The sequence below is a fragment of the Gopherus flavomarginatus genome, chromosome 4 (genome assembly GCF_025201925.1).
Source record: "Gopherus flavomarginatus isolate rGopFla2 chromosome 4, rGopFla2.mat.asm, whole genome shotgun sequence".
Taxonomy (NCBI): Eukaryota; Metazoa; Chordata; order Testudines; family Testudinidae; genus Gopherus; species Gopherus flavomarginatus.
The window spans coordinates 202,671,423-202,688,213 of NC_066620.1; the positions used below are offsets into that span (position 1 = coordinate 202,671,423).

The following is a 16,791-nucleotide window of genomic DNA, read 5'->3' on the forward strand; positions in this document are numbered from 1 at the left end:
TTTTGCCAAAGCCAAAAAAAAAAAGGCGCTCAGACTCTTGCCCGAACTGACGAAGAAAAAAAAAATGCTCCTCCTCCTGTGCACCCCCAAGGATCCTCTTGCGCACCCCACTTTGGAGACCACTGTTCTACATCTGGCCCGCTTCTGCCTAGGATCAAGTTCTTCACCATGGAGACACCTATCAACACTACGTGCATCTCCTGTTCTAATAGTTCCCTTTCAGTTCTTGCTTTTTGGTTACTGGTCAGCTACTGTCTCTGCTTGTGCTCTACCTCCAGGTGGAATACTTAGTCACAGAATTCCAAATATAGTGTATAATTTAGCACTTTCATATGCAATCTCAAAGTGCTTTGCAACATTGGGTAAGTACCACATGGGTAACTGAAGCAACAAGAAGCGAAGTGACTTGCCCACACTTACACAGCAAGTTACTGGCAGAGCTGGGAATAGAACCCACGTTCCCAGGTCACAGATGAGTGCCCTGTTATGGTTACCTCTGAAGAAGCAATAATTGGACGACAGAGGAAAGCAGCAATGTGACTGTCCTGAAAATTATAACATCACTGAGTGATTAGCTTGTGGCTAAAAGTTATCTCCTTAGAGATGTGGGAGGAGATAATAAAATAATAAGGCACCTTGCAATGCTGTGAGTCACACTATTGTCCTGAAGGGGTGTGTTCAGAAGTAAAAAGTGTTTCACTGAGTCATAAGTAGTCAGATCTGTAAAGAGAGTAATTAGTGGAAATAAGCATAAATGAGAAGTTACATGGTATTCAGGCTCCTTGTTATTGATTTAGGTGATAAAGACCTGAGCTAAATAAATCCCTGGTATAACCTATTGACTTGCACCAGGCTGGTATATACCCTGTTCCCCTTTACTACTGCCTTCAGCTACATCCAGCGCCTCCTCTCTGCTTTCCCACTGCCTCCATCACAAAACATATTATTGGAGTATGCATACGGAGTAACTGAACTCTCTCTCTTCCTGAAACCACCCACCTCTTCTCCTGTTTAATGTGAAAACAGTAACTTGGAAAACAAAATTCCAAGAGGAAATTGGGCAAAAATGTTGTCAAACAAAATTGGAAACATTCACATAACTCTAAAAAGGATTTTTTTCCCCCCACTTCTCTATCACTTTTCTTTCCCTGGGTAAGCACCATTATCCCCATTTTGCAAATGGCAAAAATGACAATAGAGGGCATAAGAGAGTCTAAACTGGGATAACTTGAGGAGTTGGAAAGAAGAGTAAGTTAAAGTGACTAAGGATTTAAATGAAGACCAGTAGTCTCCTAGAAAATTAAAGGTAGATTTAGGAATAGAAGACAGGTGTCCTGACCTTAGATTTGGTGCTTTATCTACAGAACCATGCTGACTTCCTTAGTACTTTATAGTAGGGCTGTCAAGCAATTTTAAAAAAATTAATTGCGATTAATCACACCTAAACAATAGAATACCATTTATTTAAATATTTTTGGATGTTTTCTACATTTGCAAATATATTGATTTCAATTACAACACAGAATACGAAGTGTATAGTGCTCACTTTATTTTTGATTACAAGTATATTTGCACTGTAAAATAAATAGTATTTTTCAATTTACCTAATACAAGTACTGTAGTGCAATCTCTTTATCATGAAAGCTGAACTTATGAATGTAGAATTATGTACAAAAAAACCTGCATTCAGAAATAAAACAATGTAAAATTTTAGAGCCTACAAGTCCACTCAGCACTACTTCTTGTTCAGCCAATCGCTCAGACAAACAAGTTTGTTTACATTTTCAGGAGATAATGCTGTCTGCTTCTTGTTTACACTATCACCTGAAAGTTAGAACAGGCGTTGGCATGGCACTGTTGTAGCCAGTGTCACAAGATATTTAGGTGCCAGATGTGCTAAAGATTCAATGTCCCTTCATGCTTCAACCACCATTTCAGGGGACGTGTCCATGCTGATGATGGGTTCTGCTTGATAACAATCCAAAGCAGTGGGGACCGATGCATGTTCTTTTTCATCATCTGAGTCAGATGTCACCAGCATAAGGTTGATTTTCTTTTTTGGTGGTTCGGGTTCTGTAGTTTCTCTTTAAGATGTCTCTTTTAAGGCTTCTTTAAGACTTGCTCTTTTAAGACTTCTGAAAGCATACTTCACACCTCGTCCCTCTCAGATTTTGGATGGCACTTCAGACTCTTAAACCTTGGTCAAGTGCTGTAGCTATCTTTCGAAATCTCACATTGATACTTTCTTTGCATTTTGTCAAATCTGCAGTGAAAGTGTTTATCATAACCTTAGTCCCAGATTTGGACCTTAGCGTCCAAAATATGGGGGTTAGCATGAAAACCTCCAAGCTTAGTTACCAGCTTGGACCTGGTACCTGCTGCCACCACCCAAAAAATTAGAGTGTTTTGGGGCACTCTGGTCCCCCTGAAAAACCTTCCCTGGGGACCCCAAGACCCAAATCCCTTGAGTCTCACAACCAAGGGAAATAATCCTTTCCCTTCCCCCCTCCAGGTGCTCCTGGAGAGATACACAGACACAAGCTCTGTGAATCCAAACAGAGTGACTCCCCCTCTCCGTTCCCAGTCCTGGAAACCAAAAGCACTTTCCTATTCCCCCAGAGGGAATGCAAAATCAGGCTAGCAAATCCAACACACAGATCTCCCCGATTTCTTCCTCCCACCAATTCCCTGGTGAGTACAGACTCAATTTCCCTGAAATTTCCCAGTAAAGAAAACTTCAACAGGTCTTAAAAGAAAGCTTTATATAAAAAAGAAAGGAAAAATACATACAAATGGTCTCTCTGTATTAAGGTGATAAAATACAGGGTCGATTGCTTAAAAGAATATTGAATAAACAGCCTTATTCAAAAAGAATACAAATCAAAGCACTCCAGCACTTATATTCATGCAAATACCAAAGAAAAGAAACCATAGAACTTACTATCTGATCTCTTTGTCCTTACACTTAGAAACAGAAGACTAGAAAGTAGAAACTACTTCTCCAAAGCTCAGAGAAAGCAGGCAGACAGACAAAAGACTCAGACACAAACTTCCCTCCACCCAGAGTTGAAAAAATCCGGTTTTCTGATTGGTCCTCTGGTCAGGTGCTTCAGGTGAAAGAGTCATTAACCCTTAGCTATCTGTTTATGACAGTGTTCTTAAAATGAACATGTGCTGGGTCATCATCTGAGACTGCTATAGCATGAAATATATGGCAGACTGCAGGTAAAACAGAGATGGGGACATACAATTCTCCCCCAAGGAGTTCAGTCACAAATTTAATTAATGCATTCTTTTTTTAATGAGCATCATCAGCATGGAAGCATGTCCTCTGGAATGGTGGCTGGAGCATGAAAGGGCATATGAATGTTTAGCATATCTGGCATGTAAATACTTTGCAATGCTGGCTACAAAAGTGCCATGCAAATACCTGTTCTCACTTTCTGGTGACATTGTAAACAAGAAGAGGGTGGCATTATCTCCTGCAAATGTAACCAGACTTGTTTGTCTTAGCATCTGGCTGAACAAGAAGTAGGATTGAGTGGACTTGCAGGCTATGAAGTTTTACACTGTTTTGGTTCTGAGTGCAGGTATGTAACAGAAAAAGAAATCTACATTTGTAAGTTGCACTTTCAGGACAAAGACTGCACTACAGTACTTGTATGAGGTGAATTGAAAAATACTATCTTTCATGTCTACAGTGCAAATATTTGTAATAAAAAATAATATACACTGATTTCAATTACAACACACAATACAATATATATATATGAAAATATGGGAAAACATTCAAAATATTTAAAAAATTTCAATTGGTATTCTATTGTTTAACAGTGTGATTAAAACGGCAATTCATCACAATTTTTTTAATCACAATTTTTTTAAGTTAATCGTGTGAGTTAACTGCAAGTAGTCGACAACCCTACTTTATAGTGTTTTTCAGGCCAAAATGTGTAAGGTGGTAGAAGTTACATGTTAGTAAACAGATGTAAGTAAATGTAAGGAAGTCTGAATTTGTATAGCTTTTGTTATGAGGGATGGAAAGACTAAATTAAAGTGTGTGTGTGTGTGTGTGTGTGTGTGTGTGTGTGTGTGTGTGTGAGAGAGAGAGAGAGAGAGAGAGAGAGAGAGAGAGAGCACAATCCTAGATATGAGCACCCTCCAATGACCAACCTCAGCAACACAAGCATAAATCGCATAAAACGTTTAACTACAGGTAAGTTTTTCTAGACAAGAATTCCACCACTCTTTAGCTGTTCTGACAACCAACCTGGTCTTCTTTATTGGCACAATTTTACCTTCTTACTCCCACAATCACAGGAGGATTTCCCAAATTCAAACACCCAGTGTACAGACACAACAACAGGCTCTTCTTCCCCCGAGAGTTCTTCCAGTCCAACCATTCCTGGGCTCTTCTTCCTTAAAACTGTCTTAAACCTAGTCCTCAATAACTGTACCTCCAGACTCCCTCCACAAGGTGGTTCCTCTCAGGGCTTTCAGCAGAGGCAGGCTTCTTCCCTAAGCCCCGAGCACTTTTCTTTCCCCAACTTAGGGATTCTTGGTGCCCCTCACAAGGCCCACCCTGCTGGTCCTTCCAATATCATGCTAACCTCCTTCTTCCTATTAACTATCACATGATCCCCCTTCTAAATTTAGAGGTAATTAGTTGGTCACAGGTGGACAAGACCCACACATTCTTAAAGGACCAATTTCACCTGTGACACAATGGATACTTTAATACCTTCTTGTTAGTTGTTATCCTTTCCCTAGCCCTTACAACACCCTTAGTGATGTGTAACTTATGCCACCTCTGACACTGGCCCATCAATCTTAAAACTGGGATTTACATACATCAGCAACAAATACTTAAAATAGCCTTCGGCCAAGTAGCCTAGAAATTACCAGCCATTCTGCTAAGCAAATTCAAACAGGCTAACGAAAAAATGACGAAAGATCAAAAGTAAACTGATGCAGAGAAACAGGCCTTCTACTGAGCATTGGGACATTGAGGGACATGCTTCTGGAGGGAGTTCCTTAGGCAACATCCCTGAACCCAGAAGACCTCACCATCCTACAGATAAAACCTCAGGAAGGATGGCAAAGACAACACAACTTATCTCAATGGTCCTGGAAGGACAAAGGAAGAGAGAATCACTTAAGGAGCTCAGGCCTACTTTATTATGTTTACCTCCCATGTTTACCAGAGCAGCTCTTTGGACATTTGGCACCCAACCTGCCCAAAGGCCCCGAATTCCCCCTTCAGACAGGATCTTCATAAATGCATGGTGCACTCCATGAAATCTGAAATAAATAATATTTGACATTTCTCTAGCATCTCGTGTCTTTACAAACATTCATTCATTCATTCATTCAGCTAATGAGTAGAGAATTCAGTGATGGACAAACTTCTGTTGTACATATGCCAGGAGGACTTCTTGTGCTTTCTGTAGCACACATTTAAAAAAAAATTCTTAGGAATGTTTAATGCTAGAAAAGGTTATTGACCTAACAGCCCTGAAGACTGAAGTCCTCTATTTATCCACAGAAGAGATCCTTTACATTAAGGGCAGTAATAATGCAAGCTTCCCTACACTGCCCCACCAATGTGCCTCAACCATATCTTCAAGGAACTGTTTTGATGGGAGTTCAGTCTCCAGTCAGATCCTTAGCTCATATAAATACGCACAGTTCCATTGATGGAGTTATGCTGAAATACACCAGCTGAGGATCTGGGCTCTTTGTGTCGATTTAATCACTTAAGCTCTGTGTAACAGTGTTCTCTGTAAAAAACAAACAAACAAAAAACAAAACACCTTACCTAACCACAGGGTTTTGTGCAGTAATGGTGTGTATAAATTAGGTGCATGTATTTTTTGCACATACAGTAACTCCTTGCTTAACGTTGTAGTTATAGTCCTGGAAAATGCGACTTTAAGCGAAACGATGTTAAGCAAATCCAATTTCCCCATAAGCATTAATGTAAATGGGGAGGGGGGTTTAAGTTCCAGGAAAAAAAATTTTCACCAGACAAAAAACTATATATTATATAGATATACACACAGTATATGTTTTAAACAAACAATTTAATACTGTTCACAGCTATGATGATTGTGAAGCTTGGCTGAGGTGGTGAAGTTAGAGGGTGGAAGAGGGAGGGATATTTCCCAGGGAATGCCTTGCTGCTAAATGATGAACTAGCACTCGGCTGAGCCCTCAAGGTTTAACACGTTGTTAATGTAGCCTCTTATCAAGGCAGCATGAACAGGAGGGAGGGGAGACGGCATAGCAGACAGACAGACAGAAACACCTTGTGTGTGGGAGAGCGAGAGAGATGCACACTGCCCCTTTAAGTCAGCTGACCCACTCTTAAGTACATTGTCTTTTTAAGTGGATCAGGAAGTTGAGACAGCAGCTGCTGTCCCAGGTTCTCTCTGTCTCTTCGTCCGTCCATGTTCCCTCCCTGCTCTATATGGAGAAGGGGTAAGCGGGGTGCAGGAGAGGGGGACATCTGACATTAGCGCCTCTCCCCCTTCCCCCCACACAGCAAGTAGGAGCCTCTGGAAGCAGATCCAAGGCAGAGGGCAGGAGCAGCACATGGCAATTGGGGGGAGGGGCAGCTGAACTGCCTTGATAGCCTGCTGAGCAGCAGCAGCACAAGGAACTTAGGGGAGTGGGTAGCTGATAGGAGGGCTGCCGGTCCTGGTTACAAGTCCTCACCAGCTAGCTGCAACGGGCTGCCCTTCCTGCAAGCAGTGGACAAAGCAGGCGGCTGCTAAATGACGTTAGAAGGCATTGCACAACTTTAAACGAGCATGTTCCCTAATTGATCAGCAACGTAACAACAAAACAACATTAACCGGGACAACTTTAAGTAATGAGTTACTGTACAAAGTCCTAAAAATCTGTCCCACACTGCATGACAATTGTCAACATCCACAGAATGACCACTGACAACCAAAAAAATGCCAATTAAAATTAGCTTACTTGAGAACTCACCGTAATGGTTTCCCTTCTAGTCTCCTCTTTCCTTCCATTTGCATCTGCACCTTCACCAGATCAGTTGGACTGGCAAAAAACTGACCAATGGCACCAGCTGCCATCCCTCCAACTACAGATTTCCTGTACAAAAGTAAAGTGGGAACTAAGCTCTCATTTTTCTCCAGAATACATTCAAGATGTTAACAACTATGAAGCCACAATGCCTGTTTCTTCTTCGAGTGATTGCTCACATCCATTCCAGTTAGGTGTGCGCGCCGTGCGTGCACGTTCGTCGGAAACTTTTTACCCTAGCAACTCCAGTGGGCCGGCAGGTCGCCCCCTGGAGTGGCGCCGCCATGGCGCCCAATATATATCCCTGCCGGCCCACCCGCTCCTCAGTTCCTTCTTACCGCCGTGTCGGTCGTTGGAACTGTGGAGCGCGGCATAGCTGTCCTCCACGTCCCTAGCTCTCCTTGTTATCTCTCAATTACCTCTCGTACTGTTATAGTGTTAATTAGATTGTTAAGTGTAGTTAGATAATAGTTAAGTTAAATAAGTTGTAAATAGTTCTTCGCCGGGGGCTTAGCCCTTCCCGGCACCCGGCACCGGGCTCATGCCTGGTTCGCCGGGCTTCAAGCAGTGTGCGGCCTGCAAGAAGCCTATGCCCACCAGCGACCCCCACGACGCGTGCCTGAAGTGCCTGGGGGAAGCGCACAGATCGGACAAGTGCCGCATCTGCAAGGCTTTTAAGCCAAGAACAAAGAAGGAGAGGGATCAAAGACTCCGAACTCTCCTTATGGAGGCGGCACTTGACCCGGCAGCTTCGCAGGCCGTGATCTCGGCGCCGGCACCGGATCGCACCGGCACCGAAAAGACTCCCCGGCACCGACCTTCTCCGGCACCGGGGACAGAACCGAGGCCGTCGAAGACTACTCCTCCGGCCAGGCAGACCCGACTGGAGCGCCCGGCCTCAACATCGGCCGCGGCACCACCGGCACCGTTGACTCCGGGCCCGGCAGGTCCGTCGAGTCCGGTGCCGCCAAGCTCCCCCATGAGATCTGGGGTTGAGATATTGGTCCCGTCCACGCCGGAGACCTTCGCCTCGGCTCGGGACCTCATAGCCCTGACTGAGCCCACTCAGCTGTCACCCCCGGTACCTCCGGTGCGGGTCGTGTCCAGAGGCAAGCCCATGATGTCGGCACCGTCTCGGGACTCACGCTCACGATCGAGGTCCCGACGCCACGGTCGCTCCAGATCCCGCCGCCGCTCGCAGTCCCGGCACCGCTCCCCTCGGCGGTACCGGTCGCACTCGCGGCACCGGTCGGCCTCAAGACGGTCGCGGTCGGACTCCAGCCGCCGATACCGGCGCCGCGACTCCAGGAGCCAGTCCCGACGTTACTCGCCGCACCGGTCGACCTCCCGGCACCGAGCTGGTGGCAGGTCCCGGTCCCGGTCGACCTCCCAGCACCGCATCGGTGGCAGGTCCCGGTCCCGGTCGACCTCCCGGCACCGCGTCGGTGGCAGGTCCCGGTCTCGATCCCGGCACCGAAGCGACGGCCGGTACCGGTCCAGATCCCGGCACCGTGACAGAACCCGGTCCCGGTCCCGGTCCCGGCACCGAGACGTTCGCCCGTGCCGACCCGCGCGGACCCTTACCAACCAGGGTCAGCCCCGCCGTGGCCTTCTAGACAGCCGTCGGTCTCTTCCCAAACGGACAGCGGGTATGCGCTGGGCACCGACCGGCAAGCGGCGCTATTTGGCGATCCGCCTCAACAAGACCAAGGCCCGCAGCAATGGGGGTTCTGGACACCCTGGGCATACCATCAAGCCCAGGGGCCCCAACAGCTCCCCGCTAGGCCTGCGACGGCGGAGCGCAGGGCGCCGGAAGCCTCATTGTCTCGCCCCCCTCCCTCCCCGGATGGGGAGGAAGGGTCCAAGCAACAAGATTCCGCTCTGGCTCCTGAGGCAGAGGCGAGGGCCGAGGGAGACCCTCCATTAGACACTCTCTTGCCGGGGGTCTCCTCATCCTCCTCCCCTGATGAAGCGGTGGCTGGTACCTCCTCCAACAGCCCCCCCCCGCTGGATCTCAGGGCGCACCAAGACCTCCTCAGGCGAGTAGCTCAAAATCTGAGTCTGCAAGCCGAGGAGGTCTCCGAAATAGAGGATCCGATTGTCACCATCCTCTCAGCAGATGCTCCCACCAGGGTCGCCCTGCCCTTCATAAGAACCATCCAGGCAAACGCCAACACCATCTGGCAGTCTCCGGCCTCCATCCCCCCTACTGCGAAGGGCGTCGAGAGGAAGTACATGGCCCCTTCTAAAGGCTATGAGTACCTCCATGTGCACCCGACACCGTGTTCCCTGGTGGTTCAATCGGTGAACAACAAAGAGCGTCATGGGCAGGAGGCTCCAGCCCCCAAATCCAGAGAGGCCAGGCGAATGGACCTCCTCGGCCGTAAGGTATACTCGGCTGGGGCGCTGCAGCTCAGGGTTTCCAACCAGCAAGCCCTGCTGATCAGATACGCCTTCAATTCCTGGGTGGCAGCAGACAAATTCAAGGAGCTGCTGCCACAAGACGCTCGCCAAGAATTTACAGCCATCTTGGACGAAGGCAAGAAGGTTGCTTGCACGTCCTTGCAAGCCTCTTTGGACGCTGCAGACTCGGCTGCCCGTACCCTCGCATCGGGAGTAACGATGCGTCGCATCTCCTGGCTGCAGGTTTCTGGCCTTCCGCCGGAGCTCCAGCATACCATACAGGACCTCCCTTTCGAAGGCCAGGGCCTGTTCTCTGAAAAGACAGACCCCAGACTCAAGAGTCTGAAAGATAATCGGGTCATTATGCGGTCCCTAGGGATGCACACACCGGGAACGCAACGCAGACCCTTCCGGCCACAGCAACAACAACAGCGCAGGCCGTATTCCCAGTTCCGCCAGCGGCAGGACCTTAACAGGCGCCGCGGCAGGAACGGAAGGCGCAGGCATTCGGGGAACCAAGGGGGGCAGAACCAAGGCCCCTCTAAGCCCGCGCCTGGACCTAAGCCTTCATTTTGAAGGTGCGCCCGAGGGCGCAGTAACAGTTTCCCCCATGGATCCTTCCCCCCCGTTTTCCAACCGCCTTTCGTTTTTCCTCCCGGCGTGGTCCCAAATAACATCGAACCGCTGGGTCTTACGCACGGTGCAGACGGGATACCGCCTGCAGTTTGTATCATTTCCTCCTTCCCGCCCCCCTTCCTCATCCCTCTTCAGGGACCCCTCTCATGAGCAATTCCTTCGACAGGAGGTACAGACGCTCCTCAGCAAAGGAGCTATAGAAACGAGAAAGGCAAGGGGTTTTATTCCCGCTACTTTCTGATCCCCAAGGCCAAGGGAGGCCTCAGGCCTATCCTCGACCTGCGAGAGCTCAACAAATACCTGGTGAAGTTGCAGTTCCGCATGGTATCCCTGGGGACCATTATCCCATCCCTGGATCCGGGAGACTGGTACGCCGCCCTCGACATGCAGGACGCGTATTTTCACATTGCCATTTGGCCACACCACAGACGTTTCCTTCGCTTCGTGGTGGGCCCCCTTCATTACCAATTTGCAGTCCTCCCATTTGGCCTGTCCACGGCCCCGAGGGTGTTTACAAAATGCATGGCAGTTGTTGTGGCGCATCTTCGGCGCAATCGTATCCACGTGTTTCCTTATCTGGACGATTGGTTGATTCGGGGCACGTCGGAACAACAAGTCTGCAGCCATGTCCGCGTGATCACCGGCATGTTCGCCACTTTGGGCCTCCTGATAAACACGGACAAGTCCACCCTGATTCCCACACAGAGGGTGGAATTCATCGGGGCCGTCCTGGACGCTACTGTGGCCAGGGCCTTACTGCCATTGCAGAGGTTCCAGGCCTTGTCGGCGATTGTTCAACGACTGCGGACAGCCCCCTTGACATCAGTGCGGACATGTCTAACCCTGTTAGGCCACATGGCGGCTTGCACCTTTGTGACCGGTTACGCTCGGCTCCGCATGAGGCCCCTCCAGTTGTGGCTCATCGATCATTACAGGCCGACAAGACAGCCGCTAAACATGCTAGTCACAATCCCCCAGAGGGTGTTAGGTTCTCTCGGCTGGTGGCTAGACCAGTCCGTGCTATGTGCGGGTCTCCCTTTCCACCCACCTCAGCCCTCGGTGTCCCTGACAACGGATGCCTCAGATCTAGGCTGGGGGGCCCACCTAGGGACCCTGAGAACGCAGGGCCTGTGGTCCCAGGAGGAGGTCGGGTTACACATCAACATGCAGGAGTTGAGAGCAGTCCGCCTTGCCTGTCAAACGTTCTGTCATCAGCTTCAGGGTCGCTGTGTCGCGGTGTTCACCGACAACACGACGACCATGTATTATATCAACAAGCAAGGCGGCACCAGATCCTCCCCCCTGTGCCACGAGGCGATGCGACTCTGGGACTTTTGTATAGCCCACTCCATTCACCTCACGGCTTCCTTCCTCCCCGGAGTACGAAACACGCTGGCGGATCGATTGAGCAGATCCTTCCTGTCGCACGAGTGGTCCCTTCGCCCGGACGTCGCCCTCTCCATCTTCCGGAGGTGGGGTTATCCCCGGGTGGACCTCTTCGCGTCCAGGGGGAACAGGAAGTGCCAAGCGTTCTGCTCCTTTCAGGGCAGGGAGCCCGGGTCGATAGCGGATGCCTTCCTTATTCAGTGGTCGACCCACCTATACTATGCGTTTCCCCCGTTCCCTCTGGTCCACAGGGTCCTTCTGAAGGTGCGCAGGGACAGGGCTCTCGTGATCATGGTAGCCCCGGCATGGCCCAGACAGCACTGGTACCCCATGCTGCTGGACCTGTCCATAGCCGACCCAGTTCCCCTGCCCCTTCACCCGGACCTGATTACCCAGGAGCACGGGACCCTCTGTCACCCGGACCTGCAGTCGCTGCACCTGGCGGCGTGGCTCCTGCGTGGCTGACTGGTTCCGAGCTGCGCTGCTCCACGCCGGTGAGGGAGGTGCTTTTGGGCAGCAGGAAGCCTTCCACGAGAGCGACATATTCGGCCAAGTGGAAGCGTTTCTCCTGTTGGTGCGCAGAAAGAAATCTCCGCCCTATGGAAGTTTCGGTAGCCGACATCTTAGACTACGTTTGGTCCCTCAAACTGCAAGGTCTGGCCATATTGTCGTTGCGAGTTCACCTAGCAGCTATCTCCACCTTTCACCCGGGTGCGGATGGTCACTCTGTTTTTTCTCACCCAACGGTGTCTAGATTCCTTAAGGGGCTGGAACGTTTATACCCTAACGTCCGTCCCCCTGCTCCAACCTGGGATCTTAACCTGGTGTTGTCCCGACTCATGGGACCCCCCTTTGAACCGTTAGCCACTTGCTCCCTGCTTTACCTCTCTTGGAAGACTGCCTTTCTAGTAGCTATCACCTCAGCTAGACGGGTGTCGGAACTCCGGGCTCTGGTGGTAGACCCCCCATATACGGTCTTCCACAAAGATAAGGTGCAGCTGAGACCACACCCGGCCTTTCTCCCCAAGGTAGTCTCAGCCTTCCACGTCAACCAAGAGATTTTCCTCCCGGTTTTTTTCCCGAAACCTCACTCCTCAGGCAGGGAGCAGCAGCTCCACTCGCTTGATGTCCGTAGGGCTCTCGCGTTCTACATGGAGAGGACTAAGCCCTTCCGCAAATCCCCCCGGCTTTTCGTGGCGGTAGCGGACCGCATGAAAGGGCTTCCTATCTCCTCCCAGAGGTTATCCTCTTGGGTAACGTCCTGCATCAGGACCTGCTATGACTTGGCCCATGTCCCTACGGGCCGTGTGACTCCGCATTCTACCAGGGCGCAGGCGTCGTCGCTGGCTTTCCTCGCCCGTGTGCCCATCCAGGAAATCTGTCGGGCAGCGACCTGGTCATCGGTCCACACCTTTGCTTCCCACTACGCCCTGGTCCAGCAGTCTAGAGAGGATGCGGCCTTCGGATCTGCAGTGCTCCATGCCGCTACTTCTCACTCCGACCCCACCGCCTAGGTATGGCTTGGGATTCACCTAACTGGAATGGATGTGAGCAATCACTCGAAGAAGAAAAGACGGTTACTCACCTTTGTAACTGTTGTTCTTCGAGATGTGTTGCTCACATCCATTCCACACCCGCCCTCCTTCCCCACTGTCGGAGTAGCCGGCAAGAAGGAACTGAGGAGCGGGTGGGCCGGCAGGGATATATATTGGGCGCCATGGCGGTGCCACTCCAGGGGGCGACCTGCCGGCCCACTGGAGTTGCTAGGGTAAAAAGTTTCCGACGAACGTGCACGCGCGGCGCGCACACCTAACTGGAATGGATGTGAGCAACACATCTCGAAGAACAACAGTTACAAAGGTGAGTAACCATCTTTTCCCCAGTGAAAATAAATGCCTGACCTAACAAGCTCTGTAGCATCTTCCAGGTGAAATGGAATCTTAAACAGCCACTTCTCACGTGAACAACCAGAGCTTAATCAATGATTGTAGTAACTCCAGATGGCTAATATAGTCTGTAATGTTCTTCTCAGTTTTATACAGTGTTAAAAGGTAACTTGGAAATAAAATATTTAATATACATCACCAATATGTGCTGGTTGCACTCAGGAACCATAGAAATAGCCAGAAGTTAGTTCCTTCCCCTTAACTGCACTTTCTCTTTGTGATTTCTCTTTTTTATTTGGGAAGAAATTGGTATCAAATACTTAAAGTCAATATAGTCTTTTTCTGTTTTTTGTAAAGTGAATTTGCACAGCAGCGGGATGTGGGGCTCACGAATGGTCTTCTTGGCAACTCTTGCTATTCCCATTGCATTCCAAGTTGTTACTTTCATGGTTACACCATCTGCAGCAGCTCCTCAAATTCTGAGATTTTTGGAGGTAGCCCCCAGAACTCTGAGCTTAGGGAGGTAATGCAACTAGCCAGGTTGAAAGGGAGGGGCATTCAGTATATTAACACTTCAAAGGGAAAACAATGAGGCATCCTTGTGGTACCTTAGAGACTAAAAAATTATTTGGGCATAAGCTTTCGTGGGCTAAAACCCACTTCATCAGATGCATGAAGTGAAAAATACAGTAGGCAGGTACAAATATACAGCACATGGAAAGATGGGAGTTGCCTGACCAAGTTGGAGGGCAGTGCTAATGAGGCCAGTTCAGTCAGGGTGGCCTATTCCCAGCAGTTGACAAGAAGAGGTGAATATCAACAGAGGGAAAATTACTTTTTGCAGTGACCCAGCCACTCCCAGTCTTTATTCAGGCCTAATTTGATGTTTGCAAATTAATTCCAGTTCTGCAGTTTCTCGTTGAAGTCTGGTTTTGAAGTTTTTTTTGTTGAAGACTGGCCACTTTTAAGTCTGTTATTGAGTGTCCAGGGAGATTGAAGTGCTGTCCTACTGGTTTTTGAATGTTACAATTCTTGATGTCTGATTTGTGACCATTTATTCTTTTGCATAGAGACTGTCCAGTTTGACCAATGTACATGGCAGAGGGGCATTGCTGACACATGATGGCATATATCACTTTGGTAGATGTGCAAGTGAACAAGCCCCTGATGGTGTGGCTGATGTGGTTAGGTCCTATGATGGTGTACCTTGAATAGATATGTGGACAGAGTTGGCAATGGGGGTTGTTGCAGGGATTGGTTCCTGGGTTAGTATTTTTGTTGTATGTTGTGTAGTTGCTGGTGAGTATTTGCTTCAGGTTGCGGAGCTGTCTGTAAGCGAGGACTGGCCTGTCTCCCAAGGTCTGTGAGCATGAACAATTGTCCTTCAGGATAGGTTGTAGATCCTTGATGATGTGTTGGAGAGGTTTTAGGGAATCTTTTGTTTGTCGGTTTGAATAGTCATCCCAACTTGTGCATCACTGAATCTAGCTCCATTGAGATACCCCTGAATGTTTCTACTGATGTTAATTGGGCTGAAGCATGAGAGATCAGGCATGTGGTGATTTTTAGCATATGATGCCCTTTTCTTTGTCTCGATAAAAATGTTTTTATAACCATACTTCCACTTACAAAAGGAAGCTGGTTTCTGCAGTGGAGAGGAAATAAAATCCTCTGAAAACCTCTTATATTTAGGGTTTTCCTCACACTTACAATTTAAAGGCAAGATAAAAATGAACATATAATTTACAAATAAGTCCTTACTTGTGCTCCATATATTATTAGTATAACTGAAAGGTATTACTAAATCTAAATTACTTTCACCAGAAAAGGTGACCTTAACAGAGGGTTAAATGTTAGGGTGGGGGGAGACATGGAAAATTATAATAGGATCAAAGGAGCAAGAAGAAAGAAATGAGTAGGGGAAAATATTGATATAGAGGGGTGTGGCTTGTTCAGAAAGCACAGGCAGGGAAAAAAGGGAGGAGGGTGGCATTATGCAAAAAGGATATATACTTGTTCTGAGGTCCAGAAGGTGGTGGGAAACGGACCAGTTGAGAGTCTGGATAAAGATAAAAGGATTAAAATAGGGGTAATGTCATGAGGGGGGAGGTCCCTACTTTCAACCACCCAAACAGGAAGAGGAGGTGAACGAGGCATTTCTAAAAACAACAGAAATATCCAAAATACTGAACCTGGTAGTAATGGGGGACTTTAACTACCAAGACATCTGTTGGAAAAGTAATAATGGTAACATACACAATTTCCAACAAGTTCTTGAACTGTATCAGTAAGTGGAGGAAGTAACGGGGGAGATGGCCATTTTAGACTTGATTCTGACCAACACAGAGGGATTGGTAGTGAATCTGAAGGTAAAAGGCAATTTGGGTGACAGTGAAATGACAGATTTTGTAATTCTAAGGAAAGAAGGGAGTGACAACAGCAGAATAAGGACAATGGACTTCAAAAAAGCATAATAAGTGCAGAGAATTGGTAACTAAGGTCCCATGGGAAGACAATCTAAGTGAAAAAGGAGTTCAGGACAGCTGGCAGTTCCTCAAGGAGACAATATTAAAGGAACAACTGCAAACTATTCTGATGCAAAGAAAAGATAGGAAGTATAGTAAAAAGCCAATACAGCTCCATCAGGAGTTCTTTAGTGACCTGGAATCCTACAAAAAGTGGAAAGATGGTCAAACTGATAAGGAGAAGTACAAAAGAACACTACAAATATGTAGACACAAAATCAAAAAGGCTAAGGCACAAAATGAGTTGTACCTGGCAAGGGACATAAAAGGCAATAGGAGGAGCTTATTTAAATACACTAGGAGCAAGAGAAAGACACAGGAAAGTGTAGGTTGTCTACTTAGTGGGGAAGGAGAGCTGAAAACTCTGCAGCTCCCCATTTTGTCATGCATCTTTTTAGCAAAAGTCATGGATAGGGAAAGCCCCTGGCAGTCCGGGCCGGTTTGTTTACCTGCCACATCTGCAGGTTCGGCCAATCGCGGCTCCCACTGGCCGTGGTTCGCCGTCCCAGGCCAATGGGGGCTGTGGGAAGAGTGGCCAGTACATCCCTCAGCCTGCGCTGCTTCCCACTGTCCCCACTGGCCTGGGACGGCGAACCATGGCCAGTGGGAGCCGCAATCAGCCGAACCTGCAGACGCGGCAGGTAAACAAACCGGCCTGAACTGCCAGGGGTTTTCCCTGAAAAAGCGGCGGCCCGACTTTGAGAAGCACTGGTCTAGGTGGAATTACTATAAGGTAGGTGCACAACTGTTCAGAAGATAGTACTTGAAGAGTATCAGAGGGGTAGCCGTGTTAATTTGGATCTGTAAAAGCAGCAAAGAATCCTGTGGCACCTTATAGACTAACAGACGTTTTGGAGCATGAGCTTTCGTGGGTGAATACCCACTTCGTCGGATGCATGTGAACT

General features: G+C 48.4%; 1 protein-coding gene across 2 annotated transcripts in view; it reads right to left on the reverse strand.

Annotated features, from left to right (window-relative positions):
• The window catches only part of LOC127049581 (mitochondrial uncoupling protein 4-like), a 75,678-nt gene that overhangs the window by 30,709 nt on the left and 28,178 nt on the right, over nt 1-16,791 (reverse strand). For both annotated transcript variants that reach the window (XM_050950511.1, XM_050950512.1), the window contains exons 5-7: nt 6,997-7,119; nt 5,189-5,301; nt 636-720 (exon numbers count right to left, since the gene is read on the reverse strand). In XM_050950511.1, the coding sequence (XP_050806468.1) occupies nt 636-720; nt 5,189-5,301; nt 6,997-7,119 (321 nt within the window). The remainder of the gene's footprint in view (nt 1-635; nt 721-5,188; nt 5,302-6,996; nt 7,120-16,791) is intronic.